Source organism: Calonectris borealis, chromosome Z (assembly GCF_964195595.1).
Source record: "Calonectris borealis chromosome Z, bCalBor7.hap1.2, whole genome shotgun sequence".
NCBI classification, from domain to species: Eukaryota; Metazoa; Chordata; class Aves; order Procellariiformes; family Procellariidae; genus Calonectris; species Calonectris borealis.
In genome coordinates this window covers 52,126,046-52,151,844 of record NC_134352.1, presented here as the reverse complement: position 1 = coordinate 52,151,844, position 25,799 = coordinate 52,126,046, and the positions used below count along the sequence as shown (strand labels likewise).

The 25,799-nt window shown below is 38.0% G+C and overlaps 1 protein-coding gene across 6 annotated transcripts in view; it reads right to left on the bottom strand.

The window, feature by feature from the left end:
• The window catches only part of NFIB (nuclear factor I B), a 177,135-nt gene that overhangs the window by 51,651 nt on the left and 99,685 nt on the right, over positions 1-25,799 (bottom strand). For all 6 annotated transcript variants that reach the window (XM_075136389.1, XM_075136392.1, XM_075136391.1 and 3 more), the window contains exons 3-6: positions 24,256-24,309; positions 12,771-12,839; positions 10,516-10,636; positions 8,583-8,701 (exon numbers count right to left, since the gene is read on the bottom strand). In XM_075136389.1, coding sequence (XP_074992490.1) covers positions 8,583-8,701; positions 10,516-10,636; positions 12,771-12,839; positions 24,256-24,309 — 363 coding nt within the window. The remainder of the gene's footprint in view (positions 1-8,582; positions 8,702-10,515; positions 10,637-12,770; positions 12,840-24,255; positions 24,310-25,799) is intronic.

The window sequence follows — 25,799 nt, the reverse complement described above, 5'->3', positions numbered from 1 at the left end:
ACCATGGGGAGCTGGGGTGTTGCTGCTGGAGGGAGGTGAGAATGCCTCCACCAGCTCTGCAGAGACCCACGGGGGCAGTGGCAGAGTGCCAGACTTCACCTTTGCAGCCTCTCCTGCCTCACTTCTTCCCACAACTTCAGACTCAGTTCATCCAACCACCTCTGTACCAGCACAGCCCATCAGATGTTGTATGGGAAGGACTTAGGAGTAACTCAGAGCTCAGTAGGGGTGGCTACCTGTTAAACTTCGAGCAGGCACCACAAGTAATGAGGCTGACTTTGGAAACAGAGATAAAAAGTATGAGACCAAAACCACAATGATGCTGCCACAAAGAATGTACTGTAACAAATATATACACTGTCGTTAACAAACCCACATGAGGCTCCAAGTACTCTGCACTGCCATAAATAACCCTTAAGCAGTTACAGGGTACTTTAGATACTCAACTACTTTTTATTTAACTTTACACTTCAGAAACTGACTGGACCATTTCATCATCTATGAATCATTGTTAAGAGATGTGATTCCAGTAGATAGCTGTGATAGAAGAGCATTATGGGAGACTGCGAGAAAATCTAATTAAAAAGCCAAACAAATTATAAAGACTTTAGAGTACATTTTAGTCATTTATTAAATTATCCTCCAGAAAGTCATCCAAACTCCAAGGAAAATGCACAGCTGTAACATCTCATTAATGCTGAGAATCCAAGGAACTTGGCTAGAAAATGAAATCAATATTGTAACCTTAACTGCAAAAGTCAGAAAAGTATTCCCAATTTTTAATGCAATAAGATTAAAGAGGCATTTGAGATAAAACAATGTAAGGGAAGTTGTTGATTTAGAAGCATTTACGTTATGGTATCTCCTTTTTATTACTATTATAATCTATACTGGTAACAGTTTAGGATGGTTTAATAGGTGTGCTATATTAATTTAATTGTAGATCCATCTGGGAAATGGTTTTGAACTGAGATAAAATCATTAACTCACACTGAAATATACTACTTTGATCAAGTTTGATACAGTTTGTATGAAAGGAGTAAAAAAGAGAAATTAAGAACCTTTTCAAATGTATCTATGTACACAGCACAGAAACAAAGGATCTATCAATGAAGACAAAAAGGACAGGTGCCTAAAAAAAAGTTACAATCTGTGGGCTAAATTCATTTTTGCCATCTCAGGGATGTACCATAACCAGAAAAAAAAGTCAGTGCAGACACCTATGATTCATGAGGTACTAAATACCTGTTCTTTGGTAACTGAAGATATTCTGCACCACATAGGTTAGATCATACAGAATAATAGTTAACCTACAATTTCTAATAGCAGCTGATCAGTTTCAAAAATACTAATGGAATTTCTTATTCAGCAACATTGGAATAGGACAATTGCACATAATAGCTCCTGGGCCAAATCTTGCATTAAGACATGCATTTTATCACTAATTTCAATCAAAGGACTTCTAGAGTCACCATCAAGGTAACAGGATGTTGCCATAGCATAAAGGTGATCACAGAATAAGTGCTATGCATACAAGAAAAAAATCCTTTTGCACTTGCATCTTTCACTGATATGTACGGGAGGTGCATATGCTAGCCCTGAGTGTATTAAATATTAAGTAAAAGGCCTTGCCACAATATGTTAGTCAAAATAAAAGACAAAGAACCTATAATGAGATTTTTTTACAGTGACTTTATTGAGCAAATAACAGCCATTTCCAGGAGCGCAAAAAAGCAAACTTTTTGTATGCTTGCTACTGTATCTCCTACTGTATTTGTCTTTCTGTCTGTATTTCTAAACATTTTGTTACTCTTCATTCATTCAGAATTTGAAGTGTACATGGGCTGAAGGAAAAGTCAGGTCCCTGCTCTTCCCAGAGTAGAAACTTCCTCATCTGCTACTCTGGATATTTGAAGATACTTACGAACAAGTTGTAAATTCATCTAAAGCTATTTTAAACATGCAACAACAGATATAATCTCTGTTGCTTTATTTTTGGAGAGAGTGTAAACTTAACATCATTCTCACCCAATAACAAAAGATGCAAATTTTCTTGATGTACAAGCAACTTCACTCATTTTAAGGTAACGTTTTTGCTGTCCTGTTCATGGATTTTTTTCTCTTTCTCTGCCTTTTTAATTAAATAAGCATTTGAAAGCTCCTTCACCTATTTTTCTATACCTACTGCCTTTCAAGCTCTAAGGATAAGAAAGCACTTTTCATCTTTATGAAAGTAATGTTTAACTTATTTTACATACCAGCAGTTTTTCTTGTAAAATTGCCACTAAGTAAACCAATTCCCTATTGATTTAAATTTGTTTTAACTATCATGGCAGAACTACTGATTTTTAACGAGTAGACATAATGCCCATTCATTGAACACTACCAACTTCTTGTTCTGCAACCAGGAAGAAAGAGAAGAACCCAGCTTGCGGCTTCCCAGGTGAGTCTTCCTTGCTAATGTTATTGATTGTTACTATGATGCCACTTTCAGCACCACAGCAGCCAACAGGCTAAAAGAAGCCATGGCTAAGAATTTTCTCTGGAAATACACTTTGAAAAACTACTCTTGGTGAAAAGTACCTCTCACTTTACGAATGTGAAGTTATGAAAACTTATCAAATGGCAGTGTTTGACTACTGTGCACACATTATAGTAGTTAAAAACACAGAAAATTCAGATAGATCCATAAGGTGTGCAAGGGTATATATATATATATATGAAAGGTATGTGTATGTGTATGTATACATTGATTAAAGAGTATTTTGAAATATTAAAAAATACAAAGGCAGATGTAACGGAAGTTACTAACAAGACATAAATTGCTTTAAAACATGCTTTGACATACAAGGATTTTGAGAACTCAGACTGAGTCAAAAACACAGAAATGCATTTAACAGATATTCATCAAGGTAAATCTTTGCAAGATGAATTCATCTGTTAGATGGAGACTATGAGTTTCTAAAGCATTAACCTTCAGAAGGAGCACCAGGAGCTGGAAAAAATCCTGAACTCTGTCCAACACAGGCCACCAAAAAGCCAAGGTGATTTGTTACCGTTCTCAACTCCTGGACCACATTAACTACTTCCTCTTTTAGTTCCCTCACTTCGGAAATGAGAACGTCCATCTTTGACGGTCCATGAGAAGAAGGCCCAAGAAGGAAAGAGCCATCGGGAAGGACCCCAATGGGGAAGGAGTGTCCGGTGGGTGGGGAGAAAGCAAAAGGGGACAAGTGTCCAGAAGAGGGGTATCCGACAAAGGGGCTCGGGACCTGAGAAGTGGAGGGTCCAACAGCTGCTGGCCAATCAACGGGTGAAGGCGGTCCAGCTGTTTCAGTTTTAATGGTATGCTGGCATCTTGACTCTTGACTGTTGGTAGAGGTGGGTGAGGTGTAAGAGAATGAACATGATGAAGAAACTGTAAAATTAAAATTCACTTCATTGTATATTGACATTCAGTATTTCCAGACACCTGACTACTACAGAAATCCACATGAATCTCTCCACTTTTATCATGACCAGCGTGCATTGGTGATAACCCCTGTTTTATTTATTTACAACATACACAGTATTGTAACACTATAACAGTAAAACAGATCTCAAGGACAAATACTAAAATTGTCTGCAATTATGTTAACGCACTTTGTCAAGCTAGCTTTTAGAACGGAAGCCGTAGGTGCACACACTGTGCTCTGTTCTTCTGATATTCCTGTTTCCTTATGAGTTAAGGAAAAAGTATCTGATTTACTTACCAGTTAATAAATCAAGATGTTCACCAACAGTTCTTAGCCTATTAGATCCGAAGTATTTTTTATCCACTGCACTAGTTGCTAGTTTTGTTATATTTTTAACAACTTCCTCTTCCAATTTGGGAGGGTGATTTTTTTTTTTTTTTTTTTAACTGTACAAAATGTTATCCTCCTCAGAATTTCTAAAACACTCAGAAAGTTTACTCATGCAGCAAAGTATTATTACACTACTCAAGGAATTCAAAATTTTGTTTAATATAGAAACACGTAAAGAATTCAGTTACCACAACCTGGAAAAAGGAAGACTGCAAGAGATTTACAGCAAACTACTTTTTAGATCTAGATATATTTCCAATTGGTAGAAATGTAAGTAAGACATGATCCAGACATTATTGAAATCAATAAGACATTCAATTGGAAAAAACGAGGTACAAGACAGAACAAATAACTTGCACAAGATCTGACAGCAGACACAGAAATTTAACTCCTAATTGTCATGTTAGGGCTCTATTTCTAAGTAATGCACCATTCTCAGAGATGACTTTTCACTTTCTTAGGCTCTGAGATTTTTGGAGGATGGTTAGTTACTTGAAAGGCTAATAGTAGAGAGAAGGTTTGGGAGAAATCTTTGCAGTTATAAACCTGCCTATTTGCTCTGCAGGAAGACGTCACATCTGTTTCAAAAAATCATGCAAATAGAGTCATATTTCAATTATTTTAACGTAACAAAAATTATGGCACAAATTACAGAATCTTCCCACAATAATTAAATGTACGTAAACTCAAAGACAACATTGTAAATCCACAGTAATCTTTTTTTTTAATCTGTTTTTGAAACTGTGACACACACTCTTGTGATGACATATATTTTTAAAATAGTCACAAATTTTTGCAGCCAATGAAGTAAGGATAGTATCATGGCTTCACAAGCTTTTCTTTTCTTCCATAAGGATTTATAATCTGACTTCAACAAACACATAAAAATTTATTTTTAATAATAATTTTGGTTAATTAGAGTTTTTTATATTTTTATATCAGAACAATAACATGCATAACAATACTAGAGCATTGGATAATGAAGCCACTGCTCATAACCCTTCATGGATTGGCTTTGACCAACCTATTAGACCATCTAAAGTTCTCATTTTTCAGATATGCTTACTTATTTCTGCCCAGAATTACATCTTCAAACAGCCAACTCCCCTAAAATAAGACTATAAAACACAACATCTGGAAATCTTATCAAAACATTTTTGGAAGTAGTACGACAGGAAGAAGACAGATAACAGCAAAAGGACAAAGTTTGGAATTTTACAACTGAAAGTAGAGTGTGGTATGAGGAAGATTTTATTGTAGCTGGGCTAGATTTTTTTTTCTTAGTTTCAGAAATATCACATCCTGGCAAAACCACAAGTACTCCTGTAGTCATTTTCCTACCCCATGATGCACGCTTGCGCAGTGGAGAAGATATAGAAACTATGAGGATTACAACAGAATCACTCATACAGAATCACTCCTCTCCTGATATCTACTTACCTACTAAACTGCATATTTGTTTTTCACAGCAATAAAAGGTTGATCTAATCTGTTCCACCCCACTGCAAATTTTCATCTGTCACATTTTTAACCTCAGTATATTTCTGTGTTGCTCATTAATCTTTGTCCCATTCTCTCTATCAAAATAGTTAGATACGCCTTAGACACCTATGAAACTCCTAACTACTTTATTCCAACCTGTTTCATCTATCCTTGTTTTATTGTGACTATCTCTGGTTCCAAACTACCACTGTCATCTCATTTCTGCTACTTTACAAATGTAGCTAAACAAAGATATGAAAAGCCTTCATGATAAAAGAATTTTTCAAGTCTATGTAATTTCTATTTGTACGAAAATATATTACACTTAGGTATGCAGATGAAGAAACTAGATCTATTTCAGGTCAGAAGTTAGAGACTTTGCTCTGTCAGGTTCAAAACAGAGACAATGAAACTGAAATCAATAACGTTCTATCTTAAAATCAACCCTATTTCTGATTTTGTTTCTCTTAGAAAAGTTAAAATTGCATCAGAGTGAAAGAGAAGTTACTTATCCAACTAAACATGATACCTTTGCATATTCTCATTTGTGGGTACTGTGGGATGATTCACATTTCTGGTGCTGGTGACCTTTGGAGACTGCCTGGAAAACCAGTGCCTGTTGGGACTACATGAGCATCTGGTGACACTGGATTAACACACAAATGTGATCCCAAATGGCTTCTCCTTTTTTTTTTTCATTTATACCTAAACTCATACGACACAGCAATCTCCATGGGAGAGAGGGAAGTAGCACCAGTGAGCTCTCTGGCATAGAAACCACTGCCAAACTTTTATTTCTATTATCTTTGTGCTTGCAGGCATAAGGAAAAGGAATATAGGTTTTCACAAATATCATACCCTGGTAAGACCCAAGGATCGTCCAAAAGGAACTCTACACAGATACATGCTAATATGAAGATGATATCAAGCATCTAACAAACTAGCAGCAGAGCAAATATGCCAGGAGCTGCCACATACCCCCTCCCAGTGAGGCCAGGTACCAAGGACAGGCATTGCGGTCGCTGCCTCACAGTGTTTCCACAGCAGCAGGATAACCTGAGAAAGTGACTGGAGCCAAACATAAATGGTTAGGGGCAAAAGGCTTATGCTTCCCCCAGTATAATTGTTTGCAGACTGGACAGTGGTATATCTGTCCCTCTGCAGGTATGGAAGAACATCTCAAGGACAGAAAAAACAACGTCCCTCACAGCGTCTCAAAGACAACCTCTCTGCCAGGGATCTGGTAAAATTTCACTAGGTCCAGCAGTGCTGGAGAACAGGATATGCAGGGAGAAATGTAAACTCCAGAAAGCAAAAAAAAAAAAAAACGCTGATTCAGATCTATCTCTTTTATTCTCTCTTTCTCATCTTTTGGAGTTCTCTGGTTTACGAAACATATATAGAGAGTTAACAGCTGTTTCAGTCTGCAAGTCTAGCTACCCAATGGCACAGAAATTAAGTAAAAGTTCATTGTAAATCTACTCAAGCAATCTGAACAATAACATTGTTCACTACTGATAAATGTGACATAAAGAAGGCTGGTAAAACTGAACAAATCCAGTGTTCACAGAGCACAGTTCTTTGCAAGCAGAATGATTCAAGAGCTAAAAAGCAATTTGAGATAGTTGGGAACTATAGAGATCATCTGTGACGGGCTCTGTCAGCAGGACTTGGGCTCGGCTGTCCATGTGGCACTGCGTTTCTCAGAAGCTCCTACAGCTCACTCAGCAGCACAAAAGGACTTCATCTCACAAGTGGGTTATGTGGAGCCACTTCAAAGAGGAAGGATGGGCTGTTTTCCCCACAACCACAAAAATAATTTCTTTAAAAAGCACAAAAATTAGTTGAGGTACAATCCTGTTTTTTATGAATAATCATAATAAAGTGGCAAAAATCATGGTAAAACAGGTAACAGTCAGAGAGGACAATTTTTTGCACAAGGGGGAAGATTCTGGCTGGGAGAACTGCTATTTTGCTGTTCTTACGTTTGGTTATGCAAAGCCACCGGCAGGCTTTTTTTTTTTTAAATTCAACAGTGAATGCTGCAAACAGCCAGAAATAAGAAAATATCAGAGCCTTCATGAGAAACAAAAAGTACCAAAGAAATGACGAAGAAAAAGACTAGTAAATATTGTGTGAGAGGAACAGCCTAATGATGAGAACACAGATCAGAGGGTAGGCAGAAGCAGATTAAAAGGAGACCAACTATAACAAAAATGTGAAAATAAAAGGCAGCTAAATTAAATACCAATCACATGCTACCTTGCACACAGAGATGAAAGAGAAAACTTAGCAGGCAAAAAAAAAGCCAAGAAAAAAAAAAAGAAGCCTAAAACAATATAAAAATGAGGTAAGACCAAAGGGTCGGTTGGTTACTGAAGAACTGAGAGTAACGATGAGCAGCGGACGGGGAAAAGGAGGGCAAACGTTGGAAGATCAGCAAAGGAAGCAACGGCATGTTTTTTCTCTATTTCACTTTTACATACTGTGCTGTACATTTCACAGACTCTCCAAGTAGCTGCACCACCTCAGCCACAGGATCCATTAACCATCACTGTTCAAATACATGTGAGTTTATACACATTTTCACATCACAAAGGTGAGGGGAAAGACTAATGGCATCTGGGTTTATAAAGCATCAAGATAACATGAGGGAAAGTTATGACAATTAATTTTACTGTTTTGACAGCCATATCTTTCTTCTCCACACAAACATGTTCCTTGCTTCTGATAACCCAAAACACAACAACACTTACCAATGCCCTTTAGCATATGGATATAGTCCCACAGAGGTATGTGTGGGCTCTTCAGAAAAGAGCTTATTGGACCTATTCTGAGTCACATAATATGGACTAAACGCACATACAGAAGTCTGTCATGGTAAAACAAAAAACTGAGTAAACTAGTGTTGACTCAACCATAGTATGGAGATGTTTTGTTTTTTACTTGAAACCATTGTACTCAACATCCTCCTGGGATGATCACAGCATACACAATATCAAGCACCTCACTTGTCACACATCTTTTCAAACAATAGATAAGGCAGTCACCAGATGGAAAAATTATTATGTGGTTGTTTATACCATATCCTGTTTAGTGTTGGTTTTAACTACATTTACAAAACCAGCAAATACACATACCAGACAGAAAAATAATGATTTTTCTAAAAAGCCATCATTTTATTGCAGTAATGGAAAGGCAGATGCAGATATTTATTGTATATTTGAATATACTTCAAGGTCCGGTGTTACTCACCTTGATCTCTTTCATGCCATGTCCGACTCCCCGCAGCTGGCGAATTTGGAGAAGGATAAAAGTCTCCTGTCGGGCTTGGCTCCATATTTTCATCTATGGAGATAGTTTTGGGTCTTTTGCTGTTGAAGTAATGTGAGTTTGGCAGTGAATATGATATGCAGCTAGTAGTGGTATATAAACTGTTTGGATTTCAACAAATATTTCAATAGAAAGTAATTCAGGCATACAAAGCACAAAAAAGTGGATATTAGCGTTTACATTAACTTACACAGACGATGTTATTTAATTATATGTAATGCAGGTATGTGCTTGGATTTTTCACATGATTTAATATTTCAGAGATGGCATGAATGGGTAACATATAAAAGTCTACCAGCATTTGGCTGAATAACCAAGAAACCAGTTCCTGTAACCTACCAAAGAAAGGTTGTGTCAAGAGAGTGTTCAACACTATGCAGAAACCATGAGCAAAACAAAGCACTGGAAAAGTATTACTGATAAAGTCAAGGTAAAGCGGGAACTTTTCAGAATGTGTTAATAAGGAAAAAATGTAATTTACTCCATTTCACCAGGTCAAAATCCTAAGCTTTTCAAAGAGGTCTAAACTGAAACAAAGACTTTTCATTTCAGACTAGTTTAATTAAAAACAACAAAAGGCCCATATTTCAAGTCACACTATATAAAACAAGGCAGCACTTCAATGCAGTGGAGGAAAGTCAAGTTTCTTCGTAACAATATATACTGAAGCTGTTATGCTGACTGCCAAAGAAAACCAGGATGAAGGTTTTAATGGTGGTGGTATTACTATGATTTTTATTATTATTATTATTATTTAGACAACACTGTGAGAATTAATCTGTCCATTTCTAAAATGTACTAGATGAACTGCCAAGCTGAAAAATACAGTGGAATGAAATAGGGAACTATGAGCAAAATAACTCCGAAGCACGAGGCGCTGGTGGAAGAGCACCCCAGCCCCCTGACAGTCCTGTTAAATCCTGTCGCACTGTGCAGACACTTCCTGACTCACTGGGGTGCAGAAACATGGGGCAATGAGAGGTCCTATAGGGCTTATGATTTCATGGGACATCGGACAGTTTCAGAAAACCAAGGGGCCCCAGGGGTGTGACAGACAGTACATTATCTGGGAGTCAGAAGGAGGGCACAGCAGGTTCTCCACCTCTGTGGGCCCGCCAGCTGTTCCTGAGGGAGGGAATGGGGTCTTTCTCAGAGCTGGGAGAAGGGAGCGTGTTGAAGCAAGGAAGAAGCGAGTCCCTCAGATCAAATTGCCTGTAGCAGGCACATGGAGACCCCTGAGAAAAATCAGAGAGCCTGTGACTATCTCGCATGCTCCTCCTTGTTCCCACTGTGCTGGGAAATGTCCCTTGTAAGGGTGAGGCAGGAAACACAGTTTCATGAGATGGGATGGGATGATGCTACGGATAAAGACACTTTGTCTTTATATACCTGTCCTAACACCTTTGCCACAGGAAACAGTATCTGTCCCAACACATCTTTCAAGTCAGAGGCCCAAGAGGCAGCCCTCAAAGACAGCCTTTGTGCCGGCAACCACCATGTGGCATCGAGCCCTGCCAGCAGGTTGCCGGCTGCTAGACCGACCTGCAACTCAGCAGCAGTTTCAGGATGCGTAGCTGTTCTCTTAGCAGATGATTAATGAGCACTTCAAATCTTGACAAAAGTTATTATCGTCTTCGATATCAACACCAACGACAGGCAATAATGGCATCACTTTAGATTACAAGATTTGTAACATATATATCTGTACATAGATTATGGTAAAGTATGTAAGTAGCCTACCTCCCAAAATCAAAGGAAATTCATAAAATAGTTGGCTGTTGACAGTATTTGTGAATTGCTTGTCCACACTGCTAAACCTGTTTTTTTCACATTAGCACTTATTTCAAGTTTTTACCTGCTTGGTGGAGAGGACAAGGACCTCTGTAGATTTACACCCGAATTCATATCATGATAATATGGCTGGCTCGGAAGCTCTCCAATTGGGAAGTTCACTCCAGTTCCCTGGGTTATGGGTGCTGAAAAACACATCATCATAACGAGTCAAAGATAATCTTCTATCTTTTTAGCTATCTTTTCATTTTTAACACTGGGAAGAACATCAAGATGTTACTACATGTATCTAATTTTCTGCTTCTTGCAGAAACCAAGTACAGACAAGTTCTATCAATGTTTATATATTTTAAAAAGTGAATTATTTTCCCCAGTCCCTAGAGATCCCTTAGCAATTGTGCAGACGTAATATATTTGTTGTATAACAGATAACCTGCAATCATCAATATGAAAAAGGTAACACAAACCTCGGCACAAAGTCAAGCCTTCTGTAGAAGGGCTTTTATAATGAATGAGGCAGGGTTTATAAGGACAGCTAACATTATTTATTAAAGAACTAAAAGAACTGGAAAGAACAAACCTGGGGACACACAAACTCTTTTTCCCTTAATGTTAACTCTTTTGTATTAATAATAGCCTTCTGTGCTGACAGCATGTTTTGCAGCCTCCTTTTTCTTTCACCCAGTGCCACAGGTACTGCTTGACATATGTACACCTACATGCAAACACGCACGCTCAGTGTTATCTTCACCTCCTTACAGAGTCTGTGTACCGTATGTCTTGGCATTTCAAGAATAAATTATATGTTACATATTGTGGTATATTTACCTTTGTTCACTGTCTGTGCATTGTGCATTTTAACTACCTTTGGCACTTAAAAGAATAATTGCATGTTGTGTAATGTATCTGAAGGTTTGTATTTTTCCTGACAGTTAAAGTACAACTCTGTTGCGGCTTGAGGTTAAACAAATGCATGGTAAGAAATCCCACAGAAACCACATGCTTTAAAGCTTATTATTAGAAGTATATCGTGTATAACAGCTGCAGAAGGTACGATTTCATAACATAACAATATTGATTCTTTTTTAATCTGAATGGCCTGATACTTTAAAAGGTATTTAACCACCTGACAACTAAAAGATAGCTGTATTTGGCACATCCTCAGCCTCCTAAAACAGCAAAACCATACCTTCAGCCAGCACAGAAGAGAATATGTCTTAACACTGCAGGATGGCAATGCTCAGTATTTTGCTGAAGGACTTGACTTAACATAATTTTAATTTCTGACTACAGCAAATGAAATGACACATGCATCTTAAGACTCAATAAGTTAATTAAATTCCTCCAGCATCCTGACCTAGCATGAATTAACTCCTATACAAAGTTTGGACAGACAGTTTTGGAAAGTTTTGGCTCACTGGTTTTGTCCTCACCTCATCAGAAAAGAGATTTTCCTGGACCATTCAGTTATTATAATGTTGGTGTCCTCACTGCAGACACTTCTAACTATAACTTTCAATTATTTTTGTTCACTTCCTAATGAAGTCTTAAGAGAAATACTTTAATAATGTTGATACTAAAGGGAGAAAAGAAGCATTCGGAAAGCAATGTCAAATGAAGATATGCACTGGTTTTATGCCATACTATTATAGCAAATTCTTAGATGTCAGCAGAAGAGATCTTCTTATTTATATTCATTTGGATTTTTCTTTCTGCAATAAAAGCTTCACCTGTCCTTTTATATTTACATTTTATGTTACTTCTTTTTTGCATGTTCGTGTGCATAACATTTCTGATGCCAAAACAAGCCAATGTAATTAGAAATTCAATTACAGCCAGTGCTACGAGTAAAGTAAATACAAGCGTATAATACATTAAGTTAGTCATCCTCTATATCTGTGCTGCGATTTTTTTTTAAGAGCTACAAATTCAAAAACAAACTAAAAGAATAATCAGATGGTTTAGCAAAATCCAAGGATGTGTAGGACAACCTTAAAAAGCCGCAAGTCTAACAAATAGAAGGTTTTGTTACATATGGTAATTTTATTGATGTATCAGTCTATTAAGCTGTGCAGAGGGACACATAACAAATTGATTCAATCTTTAAATATCGAAGAGACAAAAGAAGACTTCTGTTTGTTTTATTACAAACACATGCAAGATGAATTGTAATACTGTGGTCAAAGATATCAAAATTGTGTGTGGTTATAGGCATTTCCTATGCATCTTACATGTTGGGGAGAAAAAAAACTTCAAGAAAAAAACCTTCACTGGATTACTGCAGGCTTTGGAAATAATTAAATGCAAATGATAACTTACTTCTGGACACCCTCACAAGTTCTGACACGTTGAACACTCCGGATTTCACAAAACTGTCCTCAAGGTACACTGAAAAAGATCACAATACCATAATCAGTATAATGAGAAGATTAATAAATAACTATAGATAAGTTTATACACCAGCTAACAACAGTATCAACAGAGTCCCAGAACTTTAATACATAGATCAAAGTACACTGAAAGGATCTAATGAGAGCTGAAACTCAGGCAGAGGTGCAAAAAGTCTTGAGGAGTTGTGAGAAAGCAATTTTTTAATATGTGCATGAAAACTAACAAGCAATACACTGAGTTCCTAGAAAACCATCCAGAAAATGTCTAAAAACTACTTCCTTTTATTAGTTTCTTCAATTTTTAAGTCAGTATTGAACTAACTGTATCAGCTGGACTAAGCAATTTCACCATAGAGCAGTCCTGTCCTCGCATACATTTCTGCTAAATAGATTTTTACTTAACTCTTAGCCTGCTGATAGTGATTTTACACTACCACATCCATTACCAAATCATCACCTCTGAGGCAGATGAGAGTTTTACTATTATTTCCAGTAAAAGCAGGAACTGGGCAAAACAGCTGAGCTATTCAGTGCGTTTTTTATATATATGCTGAATTATATATCTAGAAACCTATGTTTAAGAAACTCCATATTATTGTTTTGGCTTATGTTTACTTATGCTAAGATAAATGTATATGATATACTTTCCCTGCTGTGAAATACAGGCACAACTTGAAGTACTGCAGTGAAACAACAGCTGATAATCAAGGTAGTGTAACTAGATAACCTTACAAAAAGGGAGCTGAGAAACCCAGGTTTCTGTGGAAGTCTCATATCAATAATCACTGCATAAGCTGACTTGACTGAATTTGAGATTACATGACATCACAGCCCTTACAGGGTAGGAATGCCAACCGTTTCCCAACAGAAATATTTAGATCTATACTTGGTGCACATTGCTGCTCCAACAGTATTACTTTTTTATTTGTTTTCATGTGAGATGGTGCACTAACGATTTCTTACTGTGGTTTCTCTAGTCTCTTTTCTGAATTAGACAGCTTTTTTCTTTTGGAAATACACTGTCAATTTTCTGTTCCAAATGTTTGAATGAGTAAAAGCACTCTAAATGTTTCAACTAACAAAACAAACAAACAAATAAAAAATACACCTACTGTAACATTTACTGATTTGGACAATAATGGTTCAGTACTATTCTCTTTAGATTTCTTTTGGCAATTATTGCTTTCATCTTCAAGTAATTTAAGAAAACACTGCCACTATAATCAGAAAAGTGACTGTAAAAGCAGTACGCTTCACTTGAGAGATCTGTCCTTGGTACATCTGGAGAAATCTCTACTTACTTTTCAGGGTCAAAGAGGGCAGAGGCAAAATGAGCAGTTTTCACTGCTTACTAGCAGTCTTTCTAGGCCCACAGAGCCGCCTCAGCCAACACCTCTGGTATTATTTACCAGTGCAGGTATAAACAAAGAATCTGACAACTCAAGCTGAAAAAATGCGAATGCATCCAGCTGAGCACATTTCCTGACATCTCTGTTACACCCATAAGCGAATGTCAGTCTTCTCCAGCTGAAAGACCATCCCAGGAGCAAGTGCAGTGGGCATCCAGAGCACCGTAGGCCTGTGGGATCATCCTGAATGAGAAGATGATGCCAATGCCATCATCTTCTCATCTTCCAGTCAATGTCATTTCATACAATATCGCCGCATGACACTTCATACAATATCCCTGCATGTCTTTATTGCCACTAGTAGCTCTGCAGGTCTCCCTCTCTTTTTTCTTCGCTTCCTTTCACACTCCTCTCCCTCTCATTTTCAACAGCTTTTCTCCATGTCCATTACTTTTTCCTCTCTTATTGTCCTTCACCTGGACATCGCAGGCCTTTCTGCAACCTTATTCCTCTCCAGTTTCTAAGAAATAAGAGCCTTTCTCTTTCATCTTCTGCATTCTCTTGCACCCTTTCTCCATGTTTTTTGTGGGGGTGAAAACATGGCATGGCTTCTCAGATATTTACTTCTTTATTTGACTGAACTTGGCATACCCATATCATAAAAAATTGCAAAGAGTTAATGTTTCTTTTTCCCTTCTTCCTCCGTTTTCATTTTTTAACCTAAGAATGGGCAAGCTGCGTGAACGCTAATAATTCCTCCAACGATGGCAATCTTTCCCTTCTCTGCCTATTTCCTCCAGCAGGAACAGTCTGAAGTAGTACATGGAAGGGAGATTTCCAAAGAAAAATTTGGTTTCTTGATTTTAGTTGGCCTGTAAGTGAAGTGTGGCTTAAAGCCAGTGTACAAACATGCAGCCAGCTCTGGAGCTGGTAATGAGACAAGACTGAACTTCTCTGCTGCTTATCCAAATACCACTACTTTGAAGCACAACTCCTCTCATTCAAGTCAGGCTAGCTTGAGAGGAGCTTTACCACAGTGCAGATTAGTGAAGCTATCATTACAATGAGAACAAGCCCCAAGGCTCATATTAAAAAAAGAAAATGCCCATGTAGGACTTTATATGTAACACAGATGTATACGTGTGTATGGGCACACACACACAGACACACAGATACACATGTTTAATCTTCAGCCCCCTCTCATGAATTCTTAGTTTTTCTCACTGGCAATACTGAGGATACCCACATAACATGAAGAGCAATATAGTGTGTTTCTCTCCTTGTGATAACAAAATGGGAGCAGGGAAAAAATCTGCCACTGAGTGGTATCACTATTTATCACCCCCTCACAGCAGGATGCATTGTTGACTGATGGATCACTGTCTTTCACCCAGGTTTCATCCTGCCTTGGATGGTCCAAAAATAATGACACCCACAGATATACGCAATGCCTGGCATTAGGAAAGAGAGGGAAACTGCAGTTTCAGTCAGTCTCAATCAATTGAAAAAACAGCTTGATTTTTTTCTTTATGTAATGTGACAAAATATTATTAAAAAATTGATGCAGCAATAACACTCTGTGTCACTGAGCAACTTAATCCTGAGCTTTATGTTCTAACAGGGAAAGTGGATTCCAGTGGTGCCTCTGAGTGCAGAAAAATAAACATGGTATGTTCAGTTCCAGCACCAGTGGACTTCAACAGTTTTAACTAGTTAGGAAGACAATCCATGATGGGTATGTTACAGAACTGTTCTTGGGTCCCAGCTCTGTCACAGGAAAATGTTCTGGGCCATTAAACTGCTGTAATTTGTTGCAGAAACATGCACTCTACATATGAGAAAGGATAAACAGCAAGACTGTATGCAGCAGGACAACAGTATAGGACGTTTTGACTTTATGGTGTGAGACACTGCCTTTTACGTTGTGAAGCTGATCTCCCTACTGAATAAGAGTTAACATTCATATTCACATTATTACACTGCATGCAAGAAAAAAAAGTGGTGAAACTCCGTACGGTATGGGTCTTACTCTTTTTTTGATTAAGCATTCCCTAATGCACTGCTTGCATTAACATGTTAAAGAACCTTAAATTAGCATTCTTGGTGTGTGTTTCTGATCTGTTCCATACAGAAACTATCACACTTGATAACAGTCTATTGTTGTATTCCTCATAGAGGATTTACTGTATCTTTTGATGGTCACGATAATACTTTGCTGTCTTTATTGTTCAAAACCTAATATAAGCACTGAGTTGTCATTTACTAAAACTCATCTTGCCTGAGATGACACTTTCTGAAATACACTCACTGATTGTCATTATTCTTAAAAATTTGCGTTCTACAAAAAGAACATTTCTGCCAAAACCACCATAGTGCAATTCTGTATAAACAGTCTGTAACTTCCAAAACCATAAATAACAGCGGATTTTTTTCTGTATTTCCTTTTAGTTTTTGTACAGGGTGAGTATAAAATCTGTCTTCTCTCCTTACCTTTTTTACAGAAAACACATTTCTGAAAAATACATTTTCCAAACAGTACTACAATGACCAGACTAGTGTCATCAAGGATGAAAGATAAACAGGTTAAGCCGAGCAGCAGTTCTGATCAAGCTCCCCTCATACAGTCAGTAACAGGAGAAACCTTCAGTAATGCCTCCAACTGCTGTAGAAGTTATTCTGTCCTAGTTCTTACACATCTTCCACTCTATTCCTGTGCTATGCCTTCAAGAGCTGATTTACAAGTATAGCTTTTAACCATGCTAAGATTTAAAATGGAAAAAAAAAGTTGTTTAAATCCACTGAAAAATATTTTCAGTTTGCACTACCATGTACTGTAAAGGGCTTGTTCTCACATTACTTAAAAGCTTACCAGTGACGTCTGGCTTTACAAATCTTTAACCAGCCTTTTTATGTCTTCTGATTTAATTGTGCTTTTATGAATAGAATGTCTGTTTACATTCTGCTGCATATTGACTCATGCCAAAACATAAAATTGCTTCCTGGTATCATTAAACGTCTAGGTTTTTCACTGATAAAGCCTTGATTTTGAGCAACTTATAAAACAGCAGTAAGGATCCAATCAGTGCAGGAAACAATTTGCATTACTGTACTTTTATTTCTGGATCTTTAAAAAGAGGAATTATACAGCAGTAGACGATAGACTTACTAGCAGTAAGACAGGTTCAACATCAGGAGCTACTGTGAGAAGAAAGGCTGGAAGCTTCAGCGTGGTGTACAAAATACTAGCAGAGATCTGTAGCTTGACTTTAAGTCACGCAGTCTAATGCTCTGGATGCTGCTACAGGTTTGTTTGACTTCCGAAACTGCTACCATTGAAGAGTAAAGGATTTCATTATATAGCTTCTTTTGTCTGAGTCTTTGAAAACTGACTTTTTAAGGATCAGCTCTTGCTGCTTTCTGCAATATCTAACTTCTACAGGAAGCTCTTTAATTTCAGCAGGAATCCTAGTGGCATACAGCTACTATTCACAGTCAGAACTTCTAGCGAAAAATTAGTCTCGCACTGTTCATAGTAAGTTAACATACAGTCAGCAGACTTGCAGTTTGTTTTCTTATTGCGTACATTTTGAAGCCAGTATCTTAAAAAGAGGACTAAAAACAGGTTCCCACTGAACCTGAATTTCTTAAAGGCAGTTAAGGGTGGATAACATGAGCCAAGGAGTGACACAGAAGATTTCAGTGATTATGTCATTTGAAACAGTTGAACTAAGGTCTGTCCAGAGAATGAGGCTATTTTGGTTATCACACAATTGTCTCCGGCCTTGTTGCATACCCACAGCTTGTTTTGGTTTTTTCCTGAAAGTTGCAATGATGTTGTAACTGGGACAGGAAACAAACATGTTGCAAAAAGATCCCCCGACTCCATTGAACTTTTTAGCACAATAAGAAACTAAGAAGCTGCCTGTGCCATTTTCAAAAACAAATGAGACTTGCAATACTCTCAAGTTAATAACCAGAACTATAATATCCTTCAATGCTGCAGTAATTTGAAGAAGTACACACCTGGTTTAATGGACTCTGGAATCCATGTACTGGAATCCAAGAAGAGAGATGCCCCAGGAAGCAAGAAATAGAAAGGTAACTAACACAAATGCATGCTGCCTTCCACTCCAGAGGGTCTCAGGTTATACGCAAACTACAGCCAAGATTTAAAAAGAGGTTGGGGGAGCTGCTTTCTAACAGCTATAGGACAACCAGGTACCAAAAAGGAATTTTCTGGTGCCAAAGCAGGTTTCTGGAATTCTAACTGGTAACGTTAAGAGTTTTTAGTAAATTCTTGCTCTGTGCATGCTTTGATGTAAAAAACATTGGGCTCACCATTGAACACAACCGCATCAGAAGTGAACACGGAATCAGAATTGATCACAGCATCATTTATTTACACAGGGGTTCATAAAGAAGGAGAGCCGATGCAAACAAAAATTCAGAAGTAATCCTAACCCAGTAGACAGTAGTAATTACCCACACGAAATTTCAAACCAGCATGCAAGGCCAAAAACTCTTCCTCTTGGAAAAAGGGGCTGTACAATCTGTGCAGGTTTCTGATTGCCGAGATAGCACAGCTGCGCACTGCCCCCAGAATGCCCCACCTGGCTCGGAGCTGAGAGGCTGACGAGGAAGAGTATCACCTCTCAATCACTGGTATTACTAATTCATAGAGCATTTGGGAAAGGGAGAACTCCACAGAAAATCAAGCCCTGACCAAACCCAACTCTGTTTTATTTGAAGATCACTATCTGAGATGGCACGGCTGCAGGCATACGGGAAACAGCAAGCATTTCAGAATATCCACTCCCATGCTGAAAAAGCGAGATGAATATATGTTTGTTTAAATACAATACTGTCTGAATCCCAAACTGCTACTATGGCATCATTGCTTCCACAAGAAAAGCTGCTTACAATGACGAGGTCAGGGAATATCTCTTTTATTCCTATTAATTAGGGGGCTAATTCCCCATCCACGAGAGGGTAACTTGCAATACAGTAAAATAATGAAACCATCTGTGTTCCGAGTCATTCAAAAGTTAAAGACATTTGCTTATTGCATTTCCAAAAGAGAGCAAAGGTCGAGACCATGTTACTCTTCAGAGGTTATTTCTGAAACTATACATTCTAAAACTTAAAACTGAAATACCTCTATTTTAAAAAGTCATATATAGGCAAATTTATTACACATTTCTTAGGGCTTGATCCAAAAAGAATGTTCTCCCTGTGGCTGCTAGCCCATATGAAAGCACAAAAAAGCCTTTGGGGCTCTACAGCTGCAAGAGAGATTTGCATATTGAGAGATAGGTGAGGCTGGTTGCAAGCCTTTTGGCAACACCTTCTTTAATTAAAAAAAAAAAAAAATTAATAGATGGTGATTTCACTCAGGTCTTCTTTGGAAATGGTTCCCAGAATAAAATTTCTGGTGAAAATAGAAGGGGAAAACCAATTCCAGAGTAGTGAGGCTGGGGCTGGGGATTCACATACCTACGCCTCATTCAGATTAAGGATCTTATCACTAGATTAATTCCCTAACGATATATCATGGGTTACTGTGGACGAAAGAAGAAGGGAAACAGTGGGGAGGAATGAAAGGCGGAGAGACCGTTTCTCAATCTCTCTGTCTAAAAGTGTGTCACCCCCTATAAATAATGTAATATTCATCAGCACACAGGCTCAAACCTGAGTCATCTGCATTCGTCATACAGTCCTGACTGACATTATAGAGTTTGCAAAATTTATATGAAAATATTCCTTGGACCAGCTGAAGTGGAGTGAATCCTATCAGGAACAAAAAAACCTAGCAGGTCCCACTTGCTAGGAAACATAGCTCTAATAACCTCTGAACTCAACTGCTTGGATAAAAGCAAAAATCTGAAGACACTTGTCTTCTCTTGCCAATGAGGTCCACAATTGTCTATGTCAGGATGATTAGGTTTCCTTTGCACCTTCTGAAAAGTTATCTTTTGTATTCCCCAATGCTGGACAAAACTAGCTCTGAAACCTTAAAGGGGCCTGCACAAGAAGAGACTATTCTCCTCCCAGCTCCATTGAGAAGACAAAAGCTGAAGGACATGGAACACCAGTAGGAACTGGTATTCACTCCCTCAGGTTTTCGGTTCTCTTGATTCCTCAGATTGTATTCAACTGTCTATCCTATCTTATTGTCACATCAAGATAACATTTTATTGTATCAGCATTGCTATTTCTTACTCTTATTTCAGCAGGTTATAAAGGCTGTGTTCAAAGATTTGAGCAACATGGCAACAACTGGACACAGCAGTGTTAAAGCTGGTATATAAATAAATCAAGTCTGCCAAGTGGCAACCTCACACCAATGGCAGGTAGCAAGTAACCTTATTAATTTCAAACAGTTGTGGCTATCGGGTAGTAAGTAAGGAAAAGAAAAATAAAACAGAACAAAACCCAGAAAATTCTCTACTAGAAGAACTGGCTAGTAAGGATTGTATCACTGGAGACGAAATTATTATGGTTGGTGTCAATATCATTAGCTTACTAGTAGTTATAGATGTTTTTCTCTTTTTACTCACCCTCATAATTTTCTTATGCCTAACAGATGAACTTACTGAAAGATCACTCCCTCTGTCTTCAGTACATATCCTCCCACACCTTTGCAGGTATTGTGAGACACATATGTTAAGGAAGGCTCATTTTTTAGATTTTCTTAAGCTATATAAAAGACTTACGGGACTTTCACGGAGCAAATAATACAGCATTACACTGAAACTGCCACACTAGGTCTCCTTCAACAGCCTGCCTTCAGCCCTAGCCCTGAGCACGATGCCCAGTAGAATAGTAAGAAACAGGGCAGGCCTAAAGTATTTGGGTTTTTTTTTATTTGACTGATAATGTCCAAGGCTCCAAATATTTTCAGTTTTAAAACTTCTTAATCCAGGTGTGCCTCTATCTGTTTAGTCACCCTCAATGGATCCATGAACATGTCCATTCTCTCTTTGAAACCATGTAAACTTTTAATAGTTAGCATCATGCTAGCATAACATAAACTTTTAGATTCCAGGAACTTAATGACTGATGCGGACAAAAGCAGTGTTCAAACTCTTCTCCTCTCTCAGTTCGATTCAGTTCAGCTCATCTATCTGTCTGGAACCTACTTAACAATTCCTGCGAAGAAGTGACCTTTACAACCCAGCTCTCAGAAAAGCAAGTTTCATTCTTTAGAAATATACCAGATGAAAGTTATTGAAAAAAAGAACTTAGAGGAGGATATCCCTGGATCTTGCTACAAAAGCTACATACCATTTTCACCACAAGCTACACCATAGTAATACTGTATTATGCTATCAAAGTATTCAGTGTATTTTTAGGAACGTATTGTAAAGAATTCCAGCAAGTGCTCTTAATGTTCTTTTGTTTGGCAAGTGACATTACCCTCCCTCCATGGTTAAGACAGCAAATTACCAGACACCCTAAAGAATGCAACAGTCTAGCCAAACCTAGAAAAAGCCACTTTTAACACCAGCAGCCTCGCCAACTACCACTCAGTTTCCAACCTCCTCTTCCTTGGCAATGTCTTTGTGAAGGTAGTGGCATCCAAAAGCTAACAGCACCTACCCCTTGCCAATGCCCTGGCTCCTTCACATACAGGCATCAGACCAAAACATGATAGAAGAACAAACCCTCCTGGCACTGCCAGTCCGCGTGCTCCTGGCCTGGGACCGAAAACAAACCTCAGAGTGGATATCCTCTGGGGTTCTGACAGAAGTGACTGCCTGGTTCTAATAATAAGACTCATGTGAAGTTTAATAAGAAAGAACAGGACAGCAGTGCTTTTCCCAGACAAGCTGAATGGAGTGCAACTCCCTCTCATTCTCCTGCACAGCCCCAGAAGTCCTGTATTCTGCAGTCTCACAAACCTCAATGCTTGCTCTCTGCCTGTTTAACTCCAAGACAGTATCACACAGAGAAGCTGGACGATGCTAGAAGTTCATGTATCCTCAAATAGACAGATGACATTCAATTATGCCTCTGTCTCTGCTTAAATGAAGGGTTTCAAGGGAAGCAAGGCACAGCTTCTATTTTTTGTCCCCACTTGGCAGCAGATAAAGGAATAATACTGACTCCAAAGCATGAGAAAGTGTTATGCTCAAATTTCAAGCAGAAAGTTTCATGATGAAACCAGCAACAGATTTCTCTGCCCTCTATCTCTCTCTACCTTCTGGGACACTGGAGTTTGTCAAACATTGGGGCCTCTGGTCTTGCCCCGCAAGGCTGCCAAAAGAAGAAAGCCTATATAGCTCATCTGCTGCCCTCCCCAGGGCTCTGTTGCTGGCAGCAAGATTACTCCTTGCTGGAGTAGCCTGGAATTGAGACTGAGGGTTGGTGGGACTGGACTTGCCAGAGGACGTGATCCTCCCTAGTGAAATATGTACTTCTACCTTCCTACTCTCAATGCTAAATGGTACTTTAAAAACAGAATTTTAAAACATGTTGAAGGTGAGTTTCCAGACCTTGGATTCAGCTTCCCAAACCCAGAGGCTGCAAAGGATCCTTCAAAATGACGAGGGGTAATGCATTTGGCTTTTCTTGCACTCACAAACAGAGATATTCTAAAACAAAAATAAATGCTCTATAGCTAAATGCTCCAAGCTTTACAAAACTGTGATTATCTGTGAGAAAATTTTTCAGGCTTGTTTTAGGTGTAAATTTGCTGGTTTGGGTTTTTAAACCACTACCCTACATAATTTATGTCATGTATTTAATAGATAAATAAAAGCCTACATCCCACACATTTTGGAGAGAAACAGCATCGAAGTCTCCAGCCAAAAGTGATTTCAAGCCTGCATCATCCCTTGCAAAAAAAAATCACATTAAAAAATCACTTGAAAAAGAGCTTACCATGTTATTTGACTTGTTCTGCCCTCATATCTCTAAATCATATCTGCAATCTTCCAATCTTCCACGTCTTTATATTACTTTTTGTATAATGATCTATGATGGTTCTCCCACTTTTGGGTATTCACATGCAACACACATGACATATCCTACCACGTGTAGAGAATACTTTGATCGTATGCATAGTACAAAACTGTACAGCCACAGCGCAGGCTGTTTTCCCTAATATTTGGACAGATCCAGAAAATATTCAAGTATATGTAACAACCCAGCATGACACAATTACTTCTTGGTCAGAATGTGGTTAATTTTGCATTTAGAAAAAGAGCAAACTGACTTAGTTGCAGCTTATTTCAGATAGACACTTCTTCTGAGAGCTGAAATGAGAAGATACAGCCTGACGGTGGTGGCAGGAATCACTCCTTGCTCATTAAGAAGTGATAGTATGTCTGTCACACTTGTTTATCTTACCCCAATAAAATTCATAAAACAACAAACGATTTACTTGCACCAATTGATTAGCAGGATAACTCCATGAAAATACAAAGAACTTTTGGTCTAAACAGTGTGGAATGCCGAAATCTGGGTTTGATTTTCTCTTGAATTTTTATTTTTAGAGAATCCTTGAAAGGACTGTTTACACTGACACCTCTCTCAAAGAAATTCCAAATGTCACTAGCATGGCCCATTAACAACGTGTTAAAAAGCTGCTCTGACCTAATATGAAAAATATAAAACATGAACATATTTGCATTTTATAATGCATGTATAAAATAAAAGTAAAGAAGCTGGTAGCTCACAGGTCACAGACTTTAGAGGTAGGTCAATTGTGTTTTGTCTGAGATAAAAGAATAATTGTAGCATTTGAAGGCTTTTATAAAAGTAAAGTTATTTGGGATCTTGTCTCCCTACTCCTCTGCCCATCCCTACTTATGAAATTTTAGAAACCATGAACTGAAAGAAAAATTCTTTAGATTAAATGAATGTTGACGAAACTGGAATTGAGGCATTGCCAGTTTAAAAGAGCTAAAATAATCACAGCTTGTCCTGATTATATGTACCTACCAGTGCAAAATAGTACTGGTACATAATTGGTGCTGACCAGTTATGCTCTCTTAACTATTAACAGTAGTATCTTTGTTCTCAAACAATGTTAGATGCACATGTTCTGGAACTTATATTTACCTGGTGGATTCTTGGCAGGATCATTGTGGCTTGGACTTCCTGGTTGTCCAGAATCTATAAAGAAATGAAAGAAATGTTTTACTAATTTGTTTTGAAAGTATCTCACAACCTTTTAATACCCTCCTTCAGTATTAAACTAATTCTTAACTTTGTTCTTTAAAGGTCATTTCCCTGACTTTCTACATGAGGGCATTATTGAACAAACACACTGTATGTAACCTGTTTTATGCAGAAACAGAAACATTGTGAAAGATGCAATGATCCTAATAAGAGGAACTCATAGATCACTGAATAAGGACAAGAGAGTCATTTACGTAAATACTCAAGTTGTAAACACATCTACAAGGGTACCTTTTCATTCCCTTTCCCTCCTTCCCCCAAATATAATATTGCATAATCAGTAAAGCAGAGGTAGTTTCTTCTCAGGCAATGACCAGAAAGACGTACTGGATCAGGCAACTAATGGCGTTTGCAGTGATGACTCCTGTTTCTTTACCCTTTCCTTAAAACACAAAGGCCTATGCTGCTTCCACAGACTCAAGGACTGCACTGAAGAGACGACTGTCCTTTTTAATACAATATAGGCTTTGTGTTCCTAGTCTGTGGGAATCGTTGTTGCGAAATGAAGATTATGTAACATAAAAACTAACAAAACGCAAACCCTGTAGACTTCAAAGAGTGTTCTTTTCATGATACATGCACCTAATGAATCAAGAGAAGAATGCAATTTGATGTTAACACACTAAATAATAAATTATATCCTTATTCATAAAAGCAGTTTATTTTCAAACTATCTACTTTTTGCTGTATTCCCACAGCAATAATATAACAAAACCCTGCTCCGCTGCAAGAAATTGTTATTAACAAAGTAAGACAGGACAGACATTCTTGTATGCAAAGAGAGTAAGACGCAAATTAAGCACAACCGTTTGTTCTGTATATAGGTATCTAAAATGGAGCATTTTTACATTCCCAATAAAAAATACCCATTTTTTTAAATGTAGCAGTGCATGTTAGTAGCATAGAGCCACCAAAAGATTGCATCATAGCACTACAGAAATTGCTGCTGCCAAATGGACCCCAGAAGGAAGTCAGAGTTCTTGAATGCATTGCTGCTTACAGTGTCCAAATTAAAGAAAAAAAGATAGAAAAGGAGAAAAGTACATATCAACAAATACTTGTCCTTCAATCCCCATCACTTCTTCAATCCCCATGTAGCCCTTAACTTAGAATGAAAGATTCCCTCTACCTGCTACAAGAAATTCACTGAAATCTGTTACCACCTGTTATGTAGCTTAGCAAACATGGCTTGACACACATGTCTCTCAAGCAGTTTCAGTTAACACTAGCTTGATTCTACAGAAGGTATTATCTGAGATGGAAATCCATTTCACAGTTCAAGATCTCTGAATTCATCTGAATGACGGTTGTCACAGAAGACAAGCATCTGGGGATCTACCAGAGTATTGGAAGATGAAGGCACATGTGAAACCCTGTTCCAATGGTATTAAAAACACAACTAAATTTTCCAATACTGAATGAAA